The sequence below is a fragment of the Melanaphis sacchari genome, unplaced genomic scaffold (assembly GCF_002803265.2).
Source record: "Melanaphis sacchari strain LSU unplaced genomic scaffold, SCAv2.0 Contig73_pilon_pilon, whole genome shotgun sequence".
NCBI classification, from domain to species: domain Eukaryota; kingdom Metazoa; phylum Arthropoda; class Insecta; order Hemiptera; family Aphididae; genus Melanaphis; species Melanaphis sacchari.
This window is the reverse complement of record NW_020271525.1, coordinates 2,657,888-2,685,628: the sequence shown is the minus strand read 5'-3', so window position 1 is coordinate 2,685,628 and position 27,741 is coordinate 2,657,888. Positions and strand designations below refer to the sequence as shown.

General features: G+C 28.2%; 1 protein-coding gene and 1 pseudogene across 1 annotated transcript; one reads left to right on the top strand and one right to left on the bottom strand.

The window, feature by feature from the left end:
• Positions 1–223: 223 nt before the first annotated feature.
• On the bottom strand, positions 224–27,741 carry LOC112600931 (annotated as a pseudogene).
• LOC112600898 lies at positions 9,687–12,910 on the top strand. The gene has a single exon (XM_025348226.1). It carries the CDS (start codon positions 11,516–11,518, stop codon positions 12,908–12,910), a length of 1,395 nt encoding a protein of 464 aa, XP_025204011.1. The 5' UTR covers positions 9,687–11,515.

Genomic DNA, 27,741 nt, shown 5'->3' with positions numbered 1-27,741 from the left:
AACAGTGCAAGTATACAAAATGATAATCATTATAATAATAATAATAATAATACTAATAATATAAGCAATCAAATGTCATTATATGCACTTACTAAAATTGACAGGGCGCTGAGTATTTTTGAGGTAATTTGTTCTTTCTTTGCCTCGTATGACGATAAATCGATTACGAATTCTTTGTCATGATACATGCGACAGCATAATAGGCATTTGTAAATTTCATTATTCATAATGGAATAATGGCTGTGGCGGCGTTCAGGCAGACAAGATTGAAGGCACACGACACGCACACGTCTGGAAGGCGGAAACCGAGTGGAAAGATAGTAACAATATCGCGGGAAATACGATCATTAAAACGCGGATCACGCTATGATCAACAAAACAGTGAAAACACGGTGGTAAGGATCGAATAATCCGAGACCGATAATGAGAAACGTCTTCGTACTTGCCCGAGTAGAAATATTAATATAAAAGTAAAAGCACTTTCCGACAAGGAAATATGAAGAACTTTAAAATACCATGGATAACCGACGGCGATATGTAAACGGTACACGATATCGCAGCAGTCCGCTCAGTCCAAAGTCGTTAGTTTGCGCGCGTTACTTACGAGCCATGCAGAAGAAAATACGAAACAATCATTTTACACGAACAGTAACGGCAGATGCATATTGGCTGGCGGCTGCTGTTATCATATGTAGCGGTCGTTTTCAGTATGATAGTAGGAGGTACCTCCAAAGATGTTGTACATGAACTATGGCGGCTGCCGCCCGAAATTACGGTACGCGTACAACAGCACGTGAGCATTAGACAATAAATGTGTATGTTAGCACTCGGAGTCGCGAAAACTGCACAATAACGACGATATTTTTTTATATCACTGATGTATCCCAGATCTGTTTTGAAGTTTGTATAGTCAGATTTGCAAAGAATATGTCCTCTTCTGGGAGATTACAACATGGTTGTTCATTGATTTTTAAACACAACAACTGACATGGTATAACAAGCGCGGTTAATGTTGGTTAACCATTAATTTACTACGACGCAAAATATGTAAATCCCTTTGTTCGTTGCATTGCCCGTTTGCCCCAATTCGTGGGTAATCTGTGTTTTTCCTAAAACAAGCAAAATTTAAATTTAAAAATATTAACGGTTTTTAGAAATCATACATTTATAAAAATATTCAATTTTTTTTTTTTTTATTGAAATAAGCTTCGGCAGCTATGGCCATTGGCAACAAAAAGCTAACATGTTACATAATATTCAATTTAAATTACAGTGGAACCTTGATAAGTCGAACCTCAATAAATCGAAATAAATTTCATTCCCTTGCGAAAACCTTGATTACTCGAAAATAAAAGTATAGATACCTCGAACATTCCACATTCCGATTATAAACTATTAATTATTATTTATTGTTGAATTTTATGATTACATTTTAATTTTATTTGCCAGTATCATTATATCATTCAGTCTTATTTATCAGTATTGGCAGTCTGTCTAAAAAGAAAAAGCAAAAAAAAATCGCAAAAACATTAGGCCACGAAAAATTCAAAGCCAGTACCTACTTTATGTCTCAGTAAAACAAGCAAAAGCTGTTCTCGCATTGCTTAAGACATTTACCAAACATTCTACGATGTAGAGAATAGAGTATATTCCAATTTAAATGTGGTAGAAAATATTATTGATGATATTATGTGAAAGAAGCTAACTCTTAATTCATTTCTTGTAAAATTGTAACAAAAATAAAATATGATGATAAATTTAAAAAATTCTCTAAGTCAAATATTTTTTCTGAAACCATAACTCGAAAACCTTGTTACCCGGATCTAAAACCTCGATAAGTCGAAAAAAATTGTATTTCCTTTGAATTTTGACTAATTATCGAGGTTCCTCTATAATTGTATACGGGAAGCTGATGTTTATTGACGGTGTAGGAACTTATGGATCTAAAATACTATTTTTTTTTTTTTTTGTTACCGAGAAAAAACATTGTACACAGTTGTCCTTATAAAATAAAAAAGTAAATACCTACCTAACTTATAACCTAATCCAACAAGTAACTACTAATTATATAACATTATTTTGTAGTGTGTGAACAAACTGTTCATAAGTATTAACGAGTCTGACGACAATACCAACCCAAATAATGGCTACAGCTGCGAATTTTAATTACTCGAAATTAACTTTTTAGAATTCTTCTTCTAAGATTTGATTTCACTAAGGGTTTCCTAAAATTCTTAGACTAAGAATCTACTCTTCTGACAAATTCTGGCAAATTTTGAGAAATAGTTCTATACACAGTTATGAGAACATGAGACTGTTAAGTATAATATACTTAGGTACTTGAGTTCAAACTCAAATTAAATATGATGGATGAATAATTTCTGGCATCATATGGTTAAGGTAGAATTCTGATAATGGTATTTCTATTTTACTTTTCCAAAGTGAAACATTTCGTTCAGTTGTATCAATCAACATTCCTAAAGGAAAAATTATATCAATGATTAACATTATCTATAACACTTTTCTCAATTTAAAAATAAATAAAATTTAAAGTATGATTAAATATGTTTACCTTTAGTTGTCCATACCACAAAATAACAAAATTTTCTTTACGTCAAGTTATCTAACTGACCTTGTATTTGAAAAAAATAATCATGACTTCTTTTTTAAAACCAATTTGTTGTCTTTTTGTTCTAAACACTTTAATTTCTTCTCCTTGTATATATTTTCGGGTGTAAAATCTCTTAATGGCAAAGGAAATTTAATTTCTATTACTGAATTATATTTAATAGTCCGTCGAGTGATGTATAGTTGAATAACTAATAAGATAGTATAGGATCAAAAATAATGCTGCAGTGATCACAGTATTTTTATATAATGATTCGAATTCTCTTTAGTAACAGATTCAAGTTGTATACCGTAACATTTTATGTATAAAAATATATTGAATTATTAAATTTAAATATTTATCAAAACATTCAAAACGTAATAATAAAAAATATTTTAGATTTTACTTAGTAACAGCTGTTCCATAAAAATATTGTGGTTTATATAAAATTGTAACAATTGCATTTTTCTGGTTTGTACTTTTTCGGAGTATAATATGTATTTTGTAAAAATAAGAACTTTCAAGCTGTCAGTTTGTAAGATGTTCCCTCTTCCACTCTTCACCCTGTAATTACTCAGTAGGTAGTTCGGAATTCTAATTTATTAATGTCTTCTTGGCCAAGTCTTAATCACAATAACAAATCTAATTTTTGTTCATCCATTTCTTCACGAAAATGTAGTAGTGGTTTATATCTTAAATTTTCATTTACAGCATCATAATCTTCATCTGGTTCAGCTATCAATGTGTTTTTGATTCGTAGACTACATAAAATATTTAATTAAGTAAAAGTGAATAACAAAAAAGTGTATTAAAAACGAACTTTTATGGTTGATGTGATTTTGTTATTTTTTTTGTTTTTGATATTTAATATTTTTTAATATAAACATTTTTTGTAAATTTTCCTAAACTACAATTGGTTGCTTTTTATGAAATGTTCGTAAATGTTCTGGTGTATAGTTACAAAATGCCAGCATAGTACGACAACGAATCGTTTAAGAATCTTAAAATGTGTTAAATGTGTAGTTATTTTATAATAAATGTATAATATGTTTAAAAATAAATATAGGTTTCCCAAATGAAAAATGTATTCTTTTACCTCCTACATTTTTCGTCACAATACTATTGTATGATTCAACTAAATTATTATTTATGTGATAAGCTAAACTTTCTGAATGATTTGCTTTAAATTCATAGATGTAGATAAGTTGATCAATTATCTATCAACGCGTTGGAAATATGAATCGGTTTGAAGAAAAGGAACCGATCAATATACGGATGAATGAAAGTACGTTAATGAATAACAAAACTGTAAGTGAAACTACTGAATTTCCTAGTATTGAATCTACGATAAAAACGAAACAAATGTCGGAAACGTTGATAACTCAAAACCACGTAACGATAGAGTTTCAACTTTCCAAGCATGCAGCAAGCAAAAATTCAAAATATGAAATAACCTTTACACTGGATTTCCATAAATCTATACCTATATATATTTAATGGAATAAGCCTCCGAATTTAAGCACTCGATTACCTGAAATAGTTGTTAATATTGTAGGTAGCTAATTTAAATCGGTGATCGGATAATTTTAAATCGAACCAATTTTAAAATTCAGTTTGAACAGACATTTGTTGGCAAATTTTTAATTAGTGACGATGGAAAGAGATTGTATGTCGTGTCCAACACTTATAGGTTTTTCACCTGTGCTTGAATATTTTCACGAAAAGATATATTTATGTTCTTAACTTGTATTAAGTTTTCGAGGGACAAAATACAAGTGCTTGAAGGTTTATGATATATTAAAAAATTTAAGTATGCATTTGTTGAGCCGAGACCATGCCGACGCTGATAAACTGTAAAACGATGTTATCGGCTTCGAACGTTTAAACGCATCGTGCACGTTTTGCATACAACAGCTTACTTCAGCTTCGAAAGAACAACAAAGTCCCAAGACCCCGATATCTACACGTACAAAGACAGGGTTAGGCAGTATCTTAGATACAATTGTATCTTATATATTGATACGATTATATGAAGTATCAAATATCTTGTATCGTGATACTGATTTTTGAGTATTTTGCCCATTTCTGACTACAAAGACACTACAGACCACTGCTCCAACCTCGAATACTGATTGATCAGTTGAAATTTGTTTTAATTGGGCTTCAAAATATCATGTATCGCATCGTTGTGTATGAAATTACGTATCGAAAAAGGCGCATGTTATAAGTGTGACTAGTGTGAGACGTGTAGATCAACTGCTTAGGTACCTACTTAAGTTCAAAATTTCCTAGTTTTGGTACGTTGGACGACGACAAGACAGGATAATTTTGAATAAGAGTACTATTATTTTTATTTAATTGACCTAATTTATTTGTTTATTTTTAAAGATCTTATTCGACCATTTTTTCTGATTGTAAACAAGTGGATATGGTCAGATGTGGGAACTGGAATTACTGGGAAGGTTTGTTCACTATTGGTCAAATTTGTAAAGCAGATATTATAATTGATGATAATACGAAATAATGTAAAATATATTTATTAGTTAGAGTAAAATGGTTAATTTGCTTATTGTTATTGTTATAATACATCTTAATATTATTAGGAATCTAGGTGCTTGTTTAAACTTAAAATATACTGTGTACTGATAGGATATATAATATATACTAAACAATAGTACTAATATTGGTGATATTCTATTTATACATAAAGATAACAGAAAAATAAGAAATGGAATTTTCCAAAACCTTGGTTGGAAGAGTTTAAGAGACTAGCATATTCAAAATATTTATATGGAGCTTTTTGTAAGAACTGTGTTTTATTTGATCCATTAATTACTGTTAGTAAAGGATTAAATCTACAAGTTAGGCAACCTAAATTAAAACTATTTCAAAATTGAAAATCATTTAAAATTTTTTTTTTTTTTGCAAAACCATTATTTGCAATATTATAATTTATATAATTGCAATGATTAAATATAGTAATTTTATTTTAAAATTTGATGGTAAAAAAACCCTGTTGATTTTCAAGTACCTACATGAGCAAACGAATAAAGAAAATATCAAAACTAAACAAAAGTTGATTGCAATCAGTGGAGTGGCAAACTGACTTTATTCCAGAGGCAATAAATATAGCCTGAAGAACCACCTCCCCACTACTATAAACGCAAATAGAGTTGGAGAGGAGCAGTTGCGTGCACAGCTTTTTAGAATGGGAGGGGATATTCGTTTTTGACTTGTTACATATCATTCTCCCTGAATATCTTCTTAGAAGAGATATTTTAAACTTCTACTTTAAACTTCACACTTTTTATATTTAGTCATTCAAATTGAAACATTAATAAAAAAAAAATATTTTCCTTTCGTAAATACACTATATACATTCAAGTTGAATATATGTATTATTTTAATTATACAATTCATTAATTAATTTTTAACTTAAGGAGAATTTCTAATTTTCTTGGTTCTCATGACATCTCTCTTGGCATCTTATCCAACATTTCATCTAGTGTAAAAATCACGTTTTTGTGTATTGCTAACATAGTTAAACTATTTAAAAGATCCTACAAGAAACAGAAAAACATAACATAAAATGTTAAATTTTTATTTGAGATTATACCTCAGTCATTAAATTTCTTGGTTATGTTTTTACTCGTTTTAATGTGGAAAATGACCTTTCAGGCATTGAAGTTGAAACAGGTAAAATGGATAAAATGTTCAATATGTTATTAATATTAGGGTATAGATTAGGACAACAAACTTGAAACGTGTCTAAGGCTGTTTTGATAACTATTTGGTTTTGGAGTAATTTTGTTCGCCAAATTTTTAACTCTGCTAAACTATTATTTTTGTTTATAATAGACAAATAAAACACTAATAGATTTTGAAAGGATTTAACTTCACAAGCACTAAGATACTGGTTTTTCAAAAACATAGCTTTAAAACCTGCATAATTTAAATTATGAATGAACCATAGAATTTTTATTCAATTATACAACTATAATTAAAATATAAAAAATATATACCTTTGAATATATTTTTGTGTGCTAAAAATCTAGCTTTTAATTGAGCAATAAATATGGTACAAATATTATTGTACGATAATAAACTTCAATAACCATTTTACATGTTACATTATTTATAGACTGTAAAAAGATTCGCTCTGTTTGTTTGTCTTTTTGCTATCCTTTTAACAGATAGATTTACATTGATATTTGCAGCCAGTTCCTAAGCATTACCAACAAAAAACATTCAATATAACTATTAAACAAATATATTTAGATACTCATTAACCTCAGATTTTACAAATATTTGTTTAAACTCTTCATCAGTATTAGTTCTTATGCCTTTTAAAACTAAATCTGTATTTTCAGCCAGGCAAACTGCTTCCATAAAATCAATTTGTTCAGATTGTAGTTGTTTACATAATAATAAGCCATATGAAAATAAATTCTAAATAAAATTTAACTATTAGATATATATCTATATGTATAATGCAATTGTATTGATCAAATTACCTTCATAACTTGAAGTGAGATAAGAAATTCACTATCAAAAGCTTTTAATAATATAGATGCATCAGTCACTGAACTATCATTCCACTCAGAAATTATTTCTAATGCAGCAACTACAAACAAAAACAATTCAACAAAATCATTTACAGCGCTATAATGTTGAACCCACCCTATAGCACAGTCTCCTCAACAATTTAACTTTGGGTTCAAAGTCATAACCATTAATTTCATGTAATATTACACTGCTACATTTCGGAGTGTTAAAAATGTATACATTTTCTCTAATATGCCAAGATAATTTCGTATTGGCTTGATGTTACTAGCAGTTGAAACAGCTAGGTTTAATGAATGGACAGCACAATGAACATAATATAATGCTTGAGGATACTTTTCACATATAATTACTTGAACACCTCTAAACTTTCCTGACATATTACTAGCGTCGTCATAATCTTGTCCTAACAAAAAATCACACTGAACTCCACAATTTGTTAAACCTAAAATTATATATTAAATTATTATACTACCAAGATATTAACAAAATAACTATTTTTGTTAATTAATATAAATACCATTTAGGATAGCTGATGAAAGTAAAGCCCCAGTTAAACTGTCAATATTTACTTCTTTCAAAAAATCTTCATATAAATTATTTTTATCATCAATATATTTTACACATAAAATGAGCTGTTCTTTATTTGACACATCTGTGGTCTCATCTGTCAGAATAGAAAAAACATTCTGCAACATTTATTTTTTTCTGTATAATATCACCACATGCCACAATTATTTCATTTTGGATTTTGGTTTCTATACATTTATATTGTTAATTATTTTCTAGATGCAATTTAAAAAAAATATCTCCTTTCCCTATATACCTCAGTATTGCACGAAAATGTCCATTATTTGACAATTCCTCTACAATATTTAAAATTATATTCTTATTATATACATACATTATAAATTACCTACAAAAATATTACCATTAACACACACTTTTCTAGAATCATTATGCCCTCTAAGGACAATTTCTTGGCGTCCACAAAATATAATACATTCAATTATAGGGACAAATTTCTTTCTATTTTCTTATATTTGAACTTTTTTATTGAAAAAATATAACTTGATTAAAATAGACATAATAATTATTCAATTAGAGGTAATGTTTACAAACCTATCTTCACAGATTGCTTTGATAATTGATGGTTCTTTATTAGTAAAAATATCAAGGAATTAATCTGATTTAATAACAGAAGTAACATGATAATCACAAGTAGAGTGTTTCCAAAATACCTAGATAATAATTAAGAAATAGTTTTAATAATTATACATATTGATTACCTATAATACCTAAATTACTACCTCTAAAGCTTCCTTCCACGCATTAAAAGCTTCATATACTAATTTGCATAAAGACTAACTCCCCACACCACCAGTTTTGGCAAACGCAAGATAATGTTTACAGTTAACACCTTGGTTTTTTTTTGGAATAAGCAAGCCAATTAAACTCAAGTAGCCATTTATATTGGAATTTCAAACCTCTTTTTTCATTTATAATGCATAAGGGAAATTTATATGTAGGCAGTGATACCCATACTTTAGTTAACGCCTAGATAGGTATTACAATAATTATGAACAAATAATTATATTTTCTTTTCTTTAGTAAAATCTTAAAGCAATAGATAACTTAGGGAATATTTTTCATCATTTGTTAAATCACAATTCACAAATATATCTATGTCATTTACATGCGGTATGGTTTTTATCTAATAAAGCAAAAATATAAACATGGCTTACCTATACTATTTTAAAAAATAAAAAAATTTTATTTACCTGATCTTGATATTCGGAGTTTTTTCTGATGTAATTTGGACTTTGTTAGGGCTTAGTTGAGGTTCATCAATTTTTTTGCTTTGTTTGGTAAAATAATCATTAATTTTTCTTTTAGCTGACATAACTCATTAAATAAAATAAATATATTAAATATATTTCTTTGTGGTTATATTCAAATTCAAGAAAAATAATTTTACTTACTTTTTTATTATGAAGCAATGGCTAATTATTAACATTGTCTATAGAGAAAATAACTCTTATTAGTTTACAAGTGTTCAAGTAAAAAAATATGGTATCATATTAAAATAACACTAGTAAAAGTCAACGAGAATTATTGATAGGTGAATGAACGCAAACGAAGATCGAAAACAGTTTTACTTTACGAGTTTAATTTGCCGTGCTGTAACTAAAGAATTCAGAATTACCGCTCGGTCGATAACGGGTCGACACTCGACGTGGCCCACCTATGCACTGGTTTATTATTATTTTTATAAATAAACATACATTGAATTATTCGCTTATGATAATATTATCATGGTAAAAACATCTACATGTTTATCATTGTAGAACCTATACATATATTGATATATTTGCTTATAATTTATAAATAATAATATTTTAATTGAAAAATTCTAGATTGAATTTAGTATAACAATTTATTAGACGATATTCAATAATATTATGCAATATAAAATAAATATATTATAAATACTAATAGTAATAAAATCAGCTCTGTCACTACATTCCTGAAAAAATTGAAATAACAGGTTTATTTTTAGACCACACATATTGGCGGCATATTTTTGGAGACAATTTTATTAATTGTCAGTTTTTCCAGTTTTTGTTCAAAATTGTAGTTATTGTTCATGTATCGATTTTTTACATCGCCGCCAGAGAAATTCATGTTATTCTCTTTCGCGTCACCATATATAGAATATGCGTGATGCTTATTTGCATCTCCACTTAGAAATTTATGCTCAGAGTTTGTTTCCTTCGATGGTTCATTCTTCACATCTTTAGGTTTTCCGTTTTCCTTCGTTGGTGAAATAATAATCGACGACAAAATGTCATTATTCATGTCTTCTTTCCTCTCGTATTTGCAGGCTTGTAATGGGCTTTGATAGGGATCATTACAAATCGCTTTGATTACCGGCAGTGATACGTCGCTGTCGCTTCCAAATATGGACCATCCTCCATCGGAACTTAATACTTAATATTTTATATTACTATTCATAATAGAAATATTAAAAATTATAGCTAAATACAATGAATAGTTTTAAACAAAGTACCAGTACTACGCCAATAAGCAAACTAATTTTTGTATAGCAATATAGTCAATAGTTGCCTGGTTTTCTATTCGTATTAACTTAACATTAACAAACGATTTATTTTTAACCAGTAAATAAAATAATTATTTTTGTATTAGACTTGTTGAATATTCTAGATTCGTCCAGGAAATAATAAGTAAATACAATATGTGGTGCTGTATAAGTGTAACTATAAATTTAAGTGTACCTCAGTTTACAAGAAAATCGGCGTTTAGTATACCTACCTCGTTTTGAAAAACTAGTTCAACTAAAATGGACAATTTATCTATGTTGAATTGAATATATCTATCACTCAGAATAATTTTTAACGTGTCTGATCCACCATCCAACTCAAACTAATCGCCGCCTATTCTTCTTAATTTGAATTTTGATTAAAGTGTAAATAATTCATACACAGATATCTACGTTATCCTCTTAAATGTGTTTAATTTGCGTTGAGAACTTGTACATAGATAAATTGATTACTAACATATTAATAAATCAATGTTTAATTTGATCAGGGCGTCCAGACATATTTGTTTGAACACGCATCAAAAAGGGGATAATGTAGATGAAAGCATTGCGATGTTTTGGATAAAATATCGATAACAATACATATTACATATCAGAAGAAAAAACTTGTCACAATTATTTTATTAAAACAGCACACTGCGAAAGTACGAAACACTACGGGAAAATTTATTCCACAGATACTGTTCCGTGAAAATATTAGTAAATTAGATAATTCTTATAAAAACGCGTTCCGACGATTTTTGTCTATCGAAAAACGATTGGGTCTAAATACAGAATTATAAAAAGATTATCAAGAATTCATGTTTAAATATCTACATTCTACATCTTGGTCATATGAAATCCGCAGCGTAGTATGGCGGAAGAATCAGACAATGAACCTGTGTTTATTTTCTACCACATTATGCTGTAATCAACGATAATAGTAGCCCCACTTGTCTGTCCACACCCCATAGTATTCGCGGGTCTACTAAAACGGGCTGCAACTTGTTTGCGCACAATCCATAATTTTTACCTGAAAAATCGGAACTCGTTTGCGCACACGGTTATATTAAATGTACAACTGGTTTGCGCACACGAAAATAATACATGCCTGTATCGGCTAGTCGCGCGGTATAAAACCCGGTGTATGTTATCGGCCTTATCGTGGTTTACGACTATCATAAACCATAGTGTTATACAAACGATATAATATAGACCTAACGCCTAACCTATATTTATTGAACATGGATTTAGAAATTAGTGAAGTTTTTGAATCGCGACGAGGAAATACTTGTATTAGTATAAATAATTTTAAACTCACTAAATATCGTGTTTTAAAAAGTGGTGATTTTTATTTTCGTTGTACCAATAAAAAATGCAATGGCTTGTATGTTGTAAATAAACTATACACCAAAGTAATTCAAGTTATAAATGATCATAGTAAACATAGTGAGTATTCAGCAAATGAAATTGAAAAAGAGATGATTCGCAGTGTTGTGAAACGTAAAGCTGAAACAGAGCTGCACATACAACCGAGTAAGATAATAAGACAAACACTTAATTTAAACCAAGGTAATAATCTTAAACATAGTGATATTCATTTACTAAGAAATTCTATGTATGCCGCCAGAAAAAAACAGTTTCCAACTCTTCCAAAAAATATAAATGAAGCAATTAATCAGATTAGGGAAATGCAAGAAAATTTGTTATTTAAAGGCGAACAGTTTATTTATTTAAGTAAAGACGAAAATGTAGTAATTTTAACTTGTCCAAAAAATTTAAGTGTCTTATGCAATGCTCAACACGTTTTTGGAGATGGCACATTTGATTATTGTCCAAAATTGTTTAACCAGTTATACACGATCCATATTTATCAAAATCATTTTTATGTGCCGGTAATTTTTTGTTTTTTGAAGAGTAAGTCAATTTCAACGTATAATACAATGTGGATAACAATTCAGGATCTTTGTGTTCATACGCTTAACCAAGAACTAAATATTAAAGAGTTTCATGTAGATTTTGAGATATCCGCACACAATGCTTTACTAAATCTTTATCCCGATTGTAAAATTGTGGCTTGTACTTTTCATTTAGCTCAAAGTTGGTTTCGGCACATTCAAAGTAACAAACAATTATTACTTGAGTATAACAACAAAAATTCCAATATTGGCAATTGGCTTAAAAGTTTTTTTGGTTTGCCGTATTTACCTCCAGAAGAAGTAAAAGATGCCTTTACACAATTAATATCCGATTGCCCAACGTCAGATTTTTCATTTTCCGACTACGTTCTTGAAACATATATAATTCCCGATTCAAAATTTAATCCTAAGTTATGGGCAGGACATCCAAAAGACGAACCTCGAACTACGAACGGTGTAGAAGCATTTCATAGACATTTCAACCAACAATTTTACACTCCACATCCCCACATACACCAGGTAATAGACGTAATTCTTAAAATACAAAGCGAAACAGAATTAAAAATAACATCAATTAACAAAAATATAAATAATTATCGTCGTAAGGAGTCAATAGAATCAGTTGAACATCGCATAAACTTATGGACAAAATATACATCTGGCGAAATAGACCAAATTAAATACATTCAAATAATGGGAAACTGTTATTGCAAAAAATAATAGACACGTATATTTTATCCTATACGTATACATATGTCATATATACCAACCATATTATATTAAAATTAAAATTAACATGCATTTTTAACCTGAACAAGTGTTAAATATTATTTATTACAATTATTAATAAGCAAGTATCAACATACATTTTTAACCACACCTATGAATACATTCATAGACAGTCCTAAGTCTATTAAGGGGGAAGGAAAATGTATGTAAGTACTTTAATAATAAAGAAATATTAATATGCAAGGTATTAAACTATTAAAGTCTAAAAGGTAACTGTGCGCAAACCATGTGTATGATTACGACTTGACTGTTCCCAAACGAGTGGTAGTTTTGTGCCCAAACAAGTTGTCTTTTTGGTATTTGTGCGCAAACCAGTACCGCCCCTAAAACGGGCGTCATTCATTTGGGCGAATAACCCAAAATTTACCTGAGTAGAGTTGTATCATTTAGGCGAGAAATTAACCGATCGTTTAGGCGAATTTATAAATTATTGAATAATAGGGAAGTAACATAATATTATATATAACATATTATATAATAAATACGATCATATTAAATATGCAAAAATATACATTAAGCTCAATATATACAAAAACATGTTAAATAAAAATAATACCATCTTCATCACAATAATATAAATCATGGACATTACTCATTTAAATTTCATTTGTACGTAGCAAAAAAAAATGCTATTGCATACAAATTCTAGCCTTGGTGATAACTATTTTAAAGTGTTAAAACCAATTTACAAATATAGATAGGGAACAATATATATAATATTGTGACAATCAGACATTAGTTATAATTTTATAAATGATTTTTTTAGGAATAATATTATACATAGCAATTATTTTTTTTTTAATAACTCGGCTCGCCCAAACAATATATTAGATAAATTAGGGGTCTGTGTAAATTTCGCCCAAATAATGTATATAAATTCGCCCAAACGATATGTTATTTTGGGTTATTCGCCCAAATGAAAGCCGCCCACTAAAACTGATACAGGTATCAACTTAAATACTATGGTATTAAAGGGGCCTACGATACAAGACGATTTATTTAATATTTTAGCTAGGTTTCGTACACACAAATATGCGATACCTGCATATACCTGATATAAACCAGTACTAACGAAAATGCAGAATGACTGATGAAGTGATGAGTCGAAAAAATATTTGTATAAATTAAAAAGTTTACTTGAAGGATGTACGAGTATACCGCGTTTTCTTATTTAATTATTTGGATATCGAAGTTCATTGTTTCGCTGAAGCCAGTGTAGCCGCTTATAGTGCATGTATATACGACACATAATAAATAATAATGGCGTTTAAACATCGCATTTATTGTGTGTAAAATCTTAAGTCACACCTTTAAAAGTTAAATCGCTCCCGCGATTGGAACTATAAGCGACTTCAATTTTAGCCAAGCCATAGAGCAAAGTAGTACTAAAATTAGGTTTAAAAATACCACGTTGTTATTTTTTGTCCAGTTTTTCAATAGACTTAGCTTGGGTAATTTCGCCATCCACACGTTGGCAGATATTTATTGTAGATAGGATGGGGAAATTTTACGATCTTAGCTCAGTCAATGAATTACACCATGTTGAAACTAAAAACAATCTCGTGGATATTATATCTTGAGAATTAGTCCAATATTATCCAACGAATTGAGAGAAACTGAAATTATTATGATCAAAATAACTTAAGCTTCCTATTGGTTTATTGAAACAAACGATTTAAATAAAAAAGGTAGGTATTTGAATAGTAAAAAGTAAATTACTGATCTTACAACCCTTAAAAAACTGAATTTTACAAGTCGCATAAGAAACGCTATAAGTTTCGAAAAAATATAGAGCATGGTCAATCTTTGAAAACGCAGCGACGTGTCATTCATAGATAATAGTTATAAATGTTATAATATAATAGATAGGCGACTCTTGAGTTAAAATATATCAAGACTGCGAATAGCGCTCCCGGTAACCGCACGACGAACTATTCTGTAAAATTCGATGTGCGACACTGGTAAAAAAAAAAAGAAAAAAAAGATTCATCAGCCTTCTGGAGACGGACTACGGTTGATGTTTTTTCTACCAATCTATTCCAGTGCCTTAACCTACGGACTATGGCCTATAATTATATTGCAATCAGAGGGTTGAAAAATGAAAATAAACTATTAACGTATTAACGGGCGTATATAATTTACGCCAAAAACAATCCCCCCACCTAAAATACATATCATTTGCGCTAAATAAAACTAAATAAAAAAGCATTATGTAATCTGTACCATCGTGTACCTACTAAATTGTAATTTGCGCCTTTGTTCACCTTATTAAAATTGTAACTAGCGCCACTAATATAAAAATTATAAATAAATTAATGTAAGTAAAATAAACTCCATGTTTATTGAATAAATAAATTTTCGTTTAGTAATAAAATATATAAAAATCAGTGATGGTATAATTTTAAATAAATGTAAATATTTTAAATTTATCTACTGGTAAATTCCAACTGCAATTGAAGTTGGAAGTGTGACACAAATTACATATTCCATTTCATTTACTGTCGTGGCGCAAAATACTGTTATATATTTATATTTTGGCGCAAATTACATACGTACTTAAATGTACACCTATTCATGGCGCAAATTACAAGTAATAAAATTGGCGCAAAATACCATTTCCCACTGTCTACCTACTTAGCATGTACATTTAATGTTTACAGTAAAAAATCTTGTGAAAATAAATGTGTTACTATTTGTTACAATAATTATTAATTTTATTCAAATGTATTCTATCGTCAATATTGTTACTTGTTAGTATAATCGATACAACTAATGGTATTTAAAGGTGTTGACAAATATAAATAGTATTGTTAGTTTTAGGTTATTGAACATACAAAAACACAGAAATAAAATCAACCAATGTACACAAATTTATTATTTTAACCAATATTTTATTCAAGTAGTTAATTTAAAACACTGCTGTGTAATATACGGTTACAAATAGTCAAAATTAAATACAAGAAAGTTATCAAATTGCAATTAGAAAAAGAATAGTTATACGGTTACACAGCATACAAATAGATAAATAAAAATAATGATTATAAATAGGCATAAATAAATCTTTTTCAAAGTCTGATATTTGTTTTTACCGTGAAGGGTTTGGTTGATTTTCGTACAATAGTCGTTAGGTTGATGGGAGGGCGTGACATGATCGGGGAAAATAATAATGCCCGACTAAGTGTTTTACCAAAAAGTATACCTTTCAAATTAAGCAATGAATACCTGATGACTTCAAAACAATCTCAACATCGATAGTAAACCCATTGCTGGAACGAAACTTCAATTCCAAAGTTCGATTGTTTATGTTAAATTAAAACGATCAGAAAACCATTAACTATTGACTATTGCCATACAAATTTTAAGTATAAAATATTGAGTTCAAATGAAGAATGGTCTATATTTGGAAGCGACAGCGATGTGTCACTGTCGATGATCAAAGAGGTTTGTAGAAAGTCCTATCAAAGCCCATTAAAGTCAGCAAATACGAGCGGAAAAATGACTCGAATAACGATATTTTGTTGTCGATTATTGTTTTACCAACGAAGGAAAACGGAAAACCCAAAACTGTGAAGAAAGATAAAATCAGATAAAATATAAAAAATTGTAGTAAGAAAACAGAACGTTTGGTAGTCTGTCGTGACGTGACTAGGGGAAAGAATAATGACTTAATTTCAACATCAATAGAAACAAATTCAAAACTTAAATTTCAAAGTGGTAACACAAATAGACATCACGCGTGTTTTACAAATGGTGACGCAAAAGGTCAGCATCACATAGATTTCTCTGGTGGCGATGTAAAAAACCGATACATGAACAATAATTACAATTTTGAACAAAAAATGGAAAAAACTGACAATTAAGAAATCTAAAGTTATGAAGAAGAAACAAATAATAAATGTGTACATGCCACATGGACAGAACAAACAAGACCCAAAAACCGGCGCCCTTTATTAGAAAATCATTATCTTTCATAAACCGCTAGGCGAAAGAAAGGGAAACGGATCAAACCAACTATATCTTATTACAAAAATTGTTACACGTTAAAGCAGCCATTATCAAGAAAGCCCTATCAAAACCCTTTACAAGTCATCAAATACGAGCGGAAAGACGACTTAAATAACATTTTGTCGTCGATTATTGTTTCACCAACAAAGGAAAACGGAAAACCCAAAACTGCGAAGAAAGATAAAATCAGAAAAAATATAAAAAATTGTGATAAGAAAATAGAACGTTTGGTAATCGGGTGTGACGTGACCGGGGCAAAAAATAATGCCCTATCAAGTTTTTATACATAAATTAATTTTATTATACCTTTCAAATTGAACAATGAGTGGGAGTCGACCCCTATGCTATGACCACTGTACAATTAATTATTTTAAAGGTATTCAAGACATGGTTTATCTGAATTCATTATGAACATTTTAATAAAATTACTATATGACCAGCCATCTTCAGAACTCGGTTAGGAGTTGAGTTTGATGGACATTCGGATAGGTGAACATAAAGGAAAGGAAGGAGACCGAAAGAACACAACCGTGTATAGGCGGTAAGTTTTTATATCGCGTTTTCCGTGGTTGTATTTTTCAGGCGGACTATTTGTGACGGACATCGGTTGCGGTGTAGGACGACATTTATATCGAGACTGTTCAACCGATTGGAGGTTGGCTTCGGTCGCCGGCGCGATAGACGCCAAGAGGCGGCAACGGCAGCAGTGCAGGTGCAGATCTAGTTAGGTGGCAAAGGAACGGATGTCTCAAGACGTGCTTGCAACCGCGCAGCGTTTCAGGGCTCATCGATGTGTGGCATAGACAATCGGCAGTTGGAACTAGATCGATAGAACACCGAGGCGAAAACTACGTATCGGACTCACCGAGTTTTCGCTACTGCATCCCGTCGGCCGAGTAGGAGCGAGTGACCAGGATCGGTTCCAGACGTTGCACTCTATTGCAAGTGCTGAGGGTCGCAAGAACTTCGTTGTCCGACACTGGAAGTTCGACCGATGCACAAAAATCAATTTCCGCACAATAAATGGTTTCCGTCGTCATCAGCTAGGTATACGTGGAAGACGCCACGGTTACTCCTCTAGGCTATTTAATGGTTGTGACTCTTTTGATGTTTCGGAGTACATTTCTGTTAAGGATACACAATCCACCAAGCTTTTGTTTTCGGTTGATGCGTTCGTCGGAGTGTTTTCCATTGCAGTTTTTATCTACGTTTGGAAAAGACGGAAAAAAACTAATAACAATTAGAGTTATTTTGATTGTCTGCCGTTTATTGCAGAGTATGAAAAGTAACTGATGAATTAAAAATTGTCTCCGTGCGATAGGTCGTATAACATAATAATATTTATTTATTTTAATATCCTAATACTTATAAGGATATCACCTTGACAATAATTAAAAAAGAAGTAAAAAATACTATAAGCAGCTAGTAAACGTAGTTTACAAAATATAATACATTTTTAATTTAATAATTTTAATTGTTTTAAAAATTTTATCGGAAAAACATTTTATAATTTTGTTTTATAAAATGGTGAATACGAGTATACCCATTCGTTCGCATAATAATTACGAGTATATTTCTTCCTGAAGGATTTTGATTTTTTGTTGTGATTCAAAAACGAATTACGGTACATACTTGACATTTTCACAAAAATGTTTTCATTATCAATTTAAATTCATGGTATAGTTTTCAAAATATTTCGACTCTCTTAAAGCAATTTATAGGCCTAAGAAATTAAGTTATAATTCAAGTAGATATTAACTTAATGCTTGGTAACACGTAATGTTAATAGCTTCTCACGAATAACTTAATAATTATTTTTAATTCAGCCTAATAATATTTTATTTATCAAAAAGATTCTTTACATTGAACATCCTTGTTTTATTAAATATAAATGAGGATTAATTATTTTACTAATTGGTTTAGTTATTTTTCTAATCGCTAAAGATGCATCACGCATAGATGAAATATATTTATAACTAGAGCGCAGATTTAAATGAATTAATAACCAACCAAATATGCGCTAAAAAATCTTAACATAAATGTATGCACTAAAATGTTAAAATATGCATAGAAAAAATTATTTTCTGAACAATACTGAAATAATTTTAATGCACAATCATGGCCGTATCGATCTATTCTTATCTTGATATATGTATTTTATTTCCCCAATTACTTAATATTTTTCTAAGGTCATATTTGGAAAAACCGTTTATACCTATTAATTTATTTTGATATTAATCGAAACTATAATAATATAATATATATTTTTTTAAATAGACTGCAATTGAAAATATTTTAAAAAAATGTCTTAAAAACATCAAAATATTTATTAAAAGATGAATATGCAATTAAAATAAAATTGTACAATAAGCCCTTAAAATATAAAATGTCAAAATATTCAAAAGTATGAACTAAAAAAGTTTCATTTTTTAAATTGTTATGTCATGAAACAAATTTTGTGCTCATTTAGCATATTATACGATCAATCAGAATAAATATGCAAATGCATACAAATCTGCGCTTTATAACACTGAAAGAAGTAATATATTATAAAAAAAATATATATATTTATTTATATTACAATCAATTTTATCATTATTAAAATGCTTTTGTATACATATTTTTGTAGGTTTTAAAAATGAAAAAAATGTTTGGTGATTTAATTGGTAAAAGTTTGGTGACTCGAATAAATTTCAATTTTCAGGTCTAAATTTGGTTTCCACTATGCCCCTGTCTCACGCCTCTCATTAAAAAAGACCTTTTTTATTTTAGTGATACAAAATAACTATGTAAATACTATGCAAATAATGACATTTATTTATATCAGTCGTATGGTGTACGATTTAAACTTTAAACATTGTACCTATTAATATTATAGATTCCTGCGAAGAAGCTAATCATTATAAAATACTGGTAAAACTGTTATCAATGAACGATCGACCAAAAATTAATTCATTATTTTCAATTTTACTGAATGCAAAATAGTATAATTATTTTAGAAATAAAATTCTCGTAAATAGAATCATCATTATATTTCTTTCTGTGCAGTATCTAAATCCTCCCCCCGAGTTAGCATTAAATCGAAAACTTATCATATATATTCATATAAAAAAAACACACACGGTAGGTACCTACAATCAATATATTCATTGTTAATCGTTCTATTCAGAATCTAAAATTTGTAAAAAAGTAATAGAGGTACGTTACATTAAAACAATAACGTATACTGTATGCATGTATTATATCTACTATTTTTAAATAGATAACATTGCACAAATTTAAAGAAAATGTTTTTTATTTTGTGCGCATTTAGTGTACAAATATACTATAATTCACAGAGGTACCATATTATATAAATAATAAATTAGGATTATTTTTTAATATTTTTACGATTACTTGATTATTTGTGATGTATCTACTTAAATAACTTAAATATGTCAGGTTAATAAAGGAAGATTGGATCGAATTTACACAGATTTATAATTTTTAACTAATGTATTACAATTTACAATTTAATCTTTTACCTTTTACCTGTCTCTTATAAGCGGTTATACGTAATAACTTATAATTAATAAATTAATACGCGTCACATAGTATTACTATCAACTGAATAATAGAATAATTAATATTTAGCAATTTTATTTTGAGTGTAATCTACATGTTGATTCGCAAAACATTCCTTGGGGCGTCGATCGGTGTGAATATAGGTACCTATACAAATTGTTTTTATAGATATCTACAACATAATAGATTAAATAAACTATATAATTATAATACCGTTTAAGTGGAAACCTATAACCTTTATATGCTTATGGCCTTATACCCTTATATGTAACAACTATTGAAATTGTAGAAATGCACTGAGTTTATATATATGCATAAAATTGGTTTTTTCATCGTCCGCAGGCCGAAAAAACGAATTTTGTATTGTATGTGCACCTTATTAACCTAACATAACCAATAGTAGCTTATATGCATCATAAACATTAAAATTTAACAAAAATATTTGCAACTTTTTTTTATAACTATATGATTTAAAAAATATTATCTCAATAAATTATTACAGTTATATTAGAGGGTCAAATTACAATCAACACATTTATTGAAGGGGATAGGGAGTAGCCTTTGGCAGCTAAGTATCGAAATTAAATAAAAAAAAATTAAAATTTTATTTTGGGTTTTGGAAAATTCAAAATACTAAATTAATTTATTTATTAAAATAAATAAAAATAAAATAATAATAATAATAATTTATTTATTTATTTTATATTTTATTGAGTTTTAAATGTGTTTGTAAAATTAAATTGTATATATTATAATATAGTAGATACGTGGTTCTATGTTTAAAATGCAATTATAATTATAAAGGATAGTTAATTAGATTAAATCTAATTATTAGGATATGATCTTCTATAAAATGTACGAGTAAACATTTTTAAACATTAAATAAATGAAACTCGTGTAAAAGTAGTCTGCTTTCTAAGAAAATGGTTTTTCTAGTTGCCACAATTATCTATGATTACTACATTATTACATTATTTATGTATTATTATATAATTATATTAATTATAGCTAAAAAAAATATAACAATGTTATCATTTATTTTCAAAAATATTATTGTCAAGATTCGTAACTTGATATACATAGATAGATATGACTACCTATATTGGCTATATTCGCGATTACTGATAAATTAAATTCTGTTGATTCCTACTTGAGAACAATCATCTGTGAGCTCCCTCTACTCCCACTGGCTCAGTACTTGAACAAGTTGAATATTTATTCCTTACTCACTTGTAGAACATGATTGTCAGAAGTATCTTTGTAATTATTAGTGGGACACTTACGTCGGTAAACCAAATAACAACGTATCTAACTACTTTAGAGGTAATGCATTTAAAACAATGTATTAACTATTTTACTACTACATTTTTGTATGTTAGTTGAAGTAGTACACGGAAAAATTAAGCGTTTATTACACCTATCTATGTATCTATATAATCTGTGTATAAATGTTACAGCTAAGGTGTTGAATTCTGTTATTTTATGAAATAACTAGGCAGTTCATGAATTACCTACGAATGTTAGTTAAAGTTATGAAATAATACATGAAAATTGTACTTTAACTAGTTATTTCATAGAATATGTAGTTATTCTATACAATTTCAGTTTGATATCCGTTAAAGTATAAAATACATTAAAATTTAAAATATTTTATTTTACTGAATTAATTATAGTTATATTATTTTTTATTTCATTTTTTACATGTAAGGCTATTATGGCATTTAGAGTTGCACAATACCTCTTTTTTTTCTACAAACACATCGCTTTGTGTCACATTTTTTGGTACAAGTACACTTAAAAAACCTTGACCAGTTCCCAGTGACTGCGCAGTTACCGTAGATCTTAATGTAATACTTCCATTTGGAACAACTTCTACAGCTAAAAAATTTTCTGAACATATTGTGAACTGGGATCAAGAGTATATAGTTGTTTATCACTCCTGTAATTATAATGTGTAGTTAGGTATCAAATAAATAAAAAATAAAAAATAACTTGTATTATTTAAATTTATCTTACCTATTTATCTTAATTGGATCCCAGTTGATAAAACCCATCGTCAGTTAATTTTAAAACAACTGCAATAATTGAAAGAGGATCACCCCTACATCTATCAACATCGGAAATTTTGATAGACACTGTAAAACTAATATTAGCAACCGCAAATTTAGTATTTGATAAATCTTTCATTCTTTTTGCTTGTTTTTCCAAACGTACATTGCAGTCACCGACAAAAAGGACATCAATATTATCTGATTTAATATATTATATTAAATTTTTGAAAATGTTAGAACTATATTTATTTATCATGATTTTTTGTTATTTATAATTTAACACATTAATGAAGTGATGCCAGGGAATGTATAAAATAACTAGTTAAAGTATAAATTAAATACATTACCTACAAGCTTTAGTTATTTTATAAATTACCTAATTATTTCATAAACTAACTGATTCAACACTTTAACTGTAACATAAATATATTGAAATATGATTGCTTGTTGATTTGTATAGTTCTTAACCATCCTATTATACACTTGTTTGAGTCGTTCCATATCGATAACGAGCAATGTGCACATACAAATGATCATTTATACATAACACAATTTACTGATTAGCTGTGCAGAGACTATAAACCAAAACACACCTATACTAAATAGCCGATTGTCATTAATTTATAACAATGTACGAACTTGTAGAGTTACCGAGTAAATAATACTTTGAAGAAATGTTAAAGATATGTTAATCGAATAAAAAAAAAAATGTATTGCTATTAGTTTTTATAAATATATGTAATAATAGTTAATACATATCCCATAGGTTCCTATTACGAGTATAATCTATAAGAGCACACGATTACAATAATAAAAAGATAGCTTATTATAACAATATTTTATTTTATTATATTCTGAACATTAAAAAAATCAGATAGCCTCCTTAAAGCGAGGTTCTACTTATATATTATCGTACTGTAAACCCGTAATAATGGTAAAACTGTAAAAATATGAATACTGGTATCAGAAAACTTTTATAAACAACTATGTACAAGTTAAGATGTGATTTTAGTTTTAACAAATTATAATTTAGAAAATAAGGTACCTACTGAAATTGAGCTAATAACAGTATGTACTTAAATAGCCTATCCATAACGCCGTTTAATCATAATTTCATTATTGAAATTAACAAAACCTACATTGATTATTATTTATTATATAATATTTTACTGATATAGCAAAACGGTATAATACGAAATCTATCAATTAATTTTATTGTTAAATTATTTAAAAACTCTAAGACATATTTTATAGAAGTGTCTAATGAAAAATTTTTATAAAAAATATGTAAATTGTGAATTGTAATTGACATATTTTATACTTAACATAGTATCAATTGATTAAACATTTTATAATTTAATAAATGTATTATGATCATTAACTAATGATGACTACGTTTTTGATAAAATACATAATACACAACATATACATACTTAATTGATTGGTATATTTATCTTTTGACTTTTAATGTAATACAATAGTCTCAAAACGGTGCTGGATATAATACCAGGTATTTGACTAGCAGCTCCAATCTGAAAACAAAAATAAATGAATAAACAAAATACTTTATTATGTTATTTTTCTCATACAGTTTGTGGTTGGACGTAGGATAACTTTTCAATTTCTTCTTTTGATATAATTAGCAATGTACTGTAAATAAAAGAGTTATAAATATTATATAGCATATGTTTATGTTGACAGCAAAATAATAATATATTACTGTGTATAATCTGTGTCCTAAGGTACAAGCAGAGATTGATCAACTTCTACTAGTTCAATATCATTCTGTTGATCATAAATCGATGCTTCAATTTTCAGACGTTCCCAAATTCTATTGTCTTCAAACTTTCCACCAAATTTATCAGAAAGCACTGTTTCCAATTGTTTTAATGTAATGTCCTCCTTGGAAAGACCCAACATTTCAAATGCCCTGTTATATTATTACAATAATTTATTAAAAAACAAGTTTTTATACAACTGCAAGCGAGAAGTGGGAATGTTTTTGTAGTAGTGTATAATGTATATAACGTATTTTAGTTTGCACACAACTACATTCTCTCAGCAAACAAAGTATATAAATGGATACACACGTTTTGGTCTCTTTAAAGCCCTAAGATTTCTTCCACTTATATATGGTTTGAGAAACTGATTTCAATAATTTAGTTCCTTGCTCTAAGCCAGAAAATATACTTAGTGTTTGATCAAAATGTTTCTTACTGACAACCATTGTTGTAACCTATAAAATATTATAAATTATGTTATAAAATATCTTTTGAATACTCTGATGTTAGAAAAGAACCTTTCTGAGTTAGTCTAATATCTGCATTATCAGACCTTAGATGTAAATGAAATTCAGCTCGACCAGTGAATATGTGATAGGGTTCATCCATGCCTTGTGTGGTTAAATCATTAACAAGTACACCAATATAAGCATCGGTTCTACTTAAAGTAGGACTATTTCTGTTTAGGGACTGAAAAAGTTGATTAAATTTTAAACAAATAAAAAAAACATTATGATTTTTAACACTCACCTTAGCACCAGCATTAATTCCAGCCAATATACCATAAGCAGCTGCTTCTTCATAACCTATTGTTCTATTGATTTAACCAACAAAGAACAATTGACCAATTTTTTTAGTTTTCAATGTGGGATATAACTCTTGTGAATCCACATAATCATATTCGACTTCATACCCTAAAAACAACTTGTTAGTTTATTTCTAAACTAAAAATTTTCATCTTACCATATAGGATAATGTTAGCATTTTCTAGTCCATTTATACTTCTTATCATTTTTAATTGCAAATCTTCAGGTAACGTACATGATAGACCATTTGAATAAACTACATTACTATCAAAGCCTTCTTTTTCAAGCCATATCTGGTGATTTCTATCACAAAATCTAAAAATATTTTTAATGTTTAAAATAAAAATTATAATTTATACTTTTAAAATATATATTATATATACTTGAGAGATTTAGATTCAAGTGATGGACAATATCGAGGACCATTTACTTCTTCTTTGATATGTCAATTTACACTTAAATTATCAATTACAATTTGGTGAACTTTACTGTTAGTATATGTTAAATAATTTTTTATTTATTCTTCAGGCTAAACAAAAAAGCCAAATAATAACAATAACTACTCAACACATAATAAGCAGGTTGATAATATATTTATTTACTTTTAGCCAAACTGAATTGTTCATAAATGAAAACAGTGTTGGTAAATCATCTCCAAGTTGATAATTTAAATTAGTTAAATTAATTGATTTTTTTTTCAATTGAAGGTGGTGTACCAGTCTTCATTCTTCTTATATTAAATCCTAATCTTTTTAAAGTGTTGGCTAAGCCAATAGGAGGCTTAGAATCGATCCTGCCTCCTGCCTTGACAGTCATTTCACCATTTAAAAATATTCCAGTAGTCAAAATAACAAATTTAGTTCTTATCAATATTTCATTTTCTAATAATTAAAAAAATCAATATTGCATTAAAATATTACTATTCTTGTGTAATGAAAAAATAGTTGATCAAATTTTAATTAAGTAACTTTGACATTTTAAACTAACTTATACTAAGCATAAATATATACTTATTTATAAGAAGAATAATAGAATTCTTACTTTTTAACATTTACTTTTTCAATGTCTTAGCCCAAACCTTGAATTATATACTTTAGATACTCTTATTTTATTTTTATTTATTTAACAATAACTATGTTCTTAGTCAAAAGGTATGTATTTTTAACTTTAATTTTCAAAATTAAAAAGAATGTATTTAAAAAAAAAATTATTTATTCAAGTAAATATATTCTATTATATTATTATAATAGAAAAAATGTACTGATCCCTATTATTATATGTATTGATGACATAGCTACAGAGTATATATTAATATAAGAAAATAATTACTTATTATTGCATATCGTTGTTTTGACAAAATTTTTAAAAAAGAACACTGATTTATATGTATAAAATTTAATTTTTGATTAGAAATATCAACTTAATATCTATAATTTTAAGCTGAAATTTAAAAAAAGAAATAAATATTCAACAAACATAATAAAATAAGACAAATTATATTTGCATTATGAATAATAATCATTAAATAAACTGTCCACATTTCTTACTCCCAATGAACTATACATTATACTTAATATAAAAGTATATAAAGCATAAAAATAACTAATTTGAAGAAAAAAAATATCTGTACAATTTAGAAATGTTTGTTTAACTTCCACTAATTCCATATAAAAATTATTAATTATTAATAATAATTAATTTATTGAAATATATGTGTAAAACAAACAGTATAAAACATTTTAATATATCTAGTATAAGAAAAGTTAATATATAAATATATATTAATATTTTTTATTAATTGAATGATGCTAAGAGAAAAAAAATGATCAACTATTTACTGAACACTGAAATATTTTAAAATAACATAATATATTATACTACCTAATAACACTCTTGTACATTGATTATCATTGTCAAGCAAAATGTTGTCTACAGATCCTTCAATAATATCAAGATTAGGAGTATCTTCTAAAAGCTCTGCTTGCACATGCATTTTATAAAATTTTCTGTCTACTTGTGCTCTTAGACTCCTTACAGCTGAGTCTTTTCTAAGATTTAAAACCTATAATTATACTAAAAGAAGAAATTCTAGTTGCATAGAATTATATTACTTTGTAATGAATGCCTAAAAGATCACAGATTTTTGCACTAAGTCTATCTAATGCATCAACCTCACTCATAAGATGTCCTTTAACTATACCACCAAATGATGGATTACATGACATTTCTCCTGAAAACATATTAAAATTTAAGATTTAACATCTGTGCATGAAAACTGTACCTAATGAATATTTTTATAATCTTACCAACAGATGATTTTTTGTGAGTCAATAATGAAGTAAATGCTCCCATTCTAGCAGCGGCGAAACATGTCTCAATTCCAACACGTCCACCACCAACAACGATCATTTCATATTGTTTTGAACAATGACAATAACATTTTATAAAACCGAATTGGCGAGTAGATAATAACTGGCCAAAGTGTTTAAAAGATCTGAGAAACATTTTAATTAATTCTAAATCATTCAATTATATTTTAACTATTTGAGTAGATA

Excerpts from the sequence above, each read along its gene's own strand:
- LOC112600898 (XM_025348226.1), top strand. The coding sequence starts at position 11,516 with ATGGATTTAGAAATTAGTGAAGTTTTTGAATCGCGACGAGGAAATACT.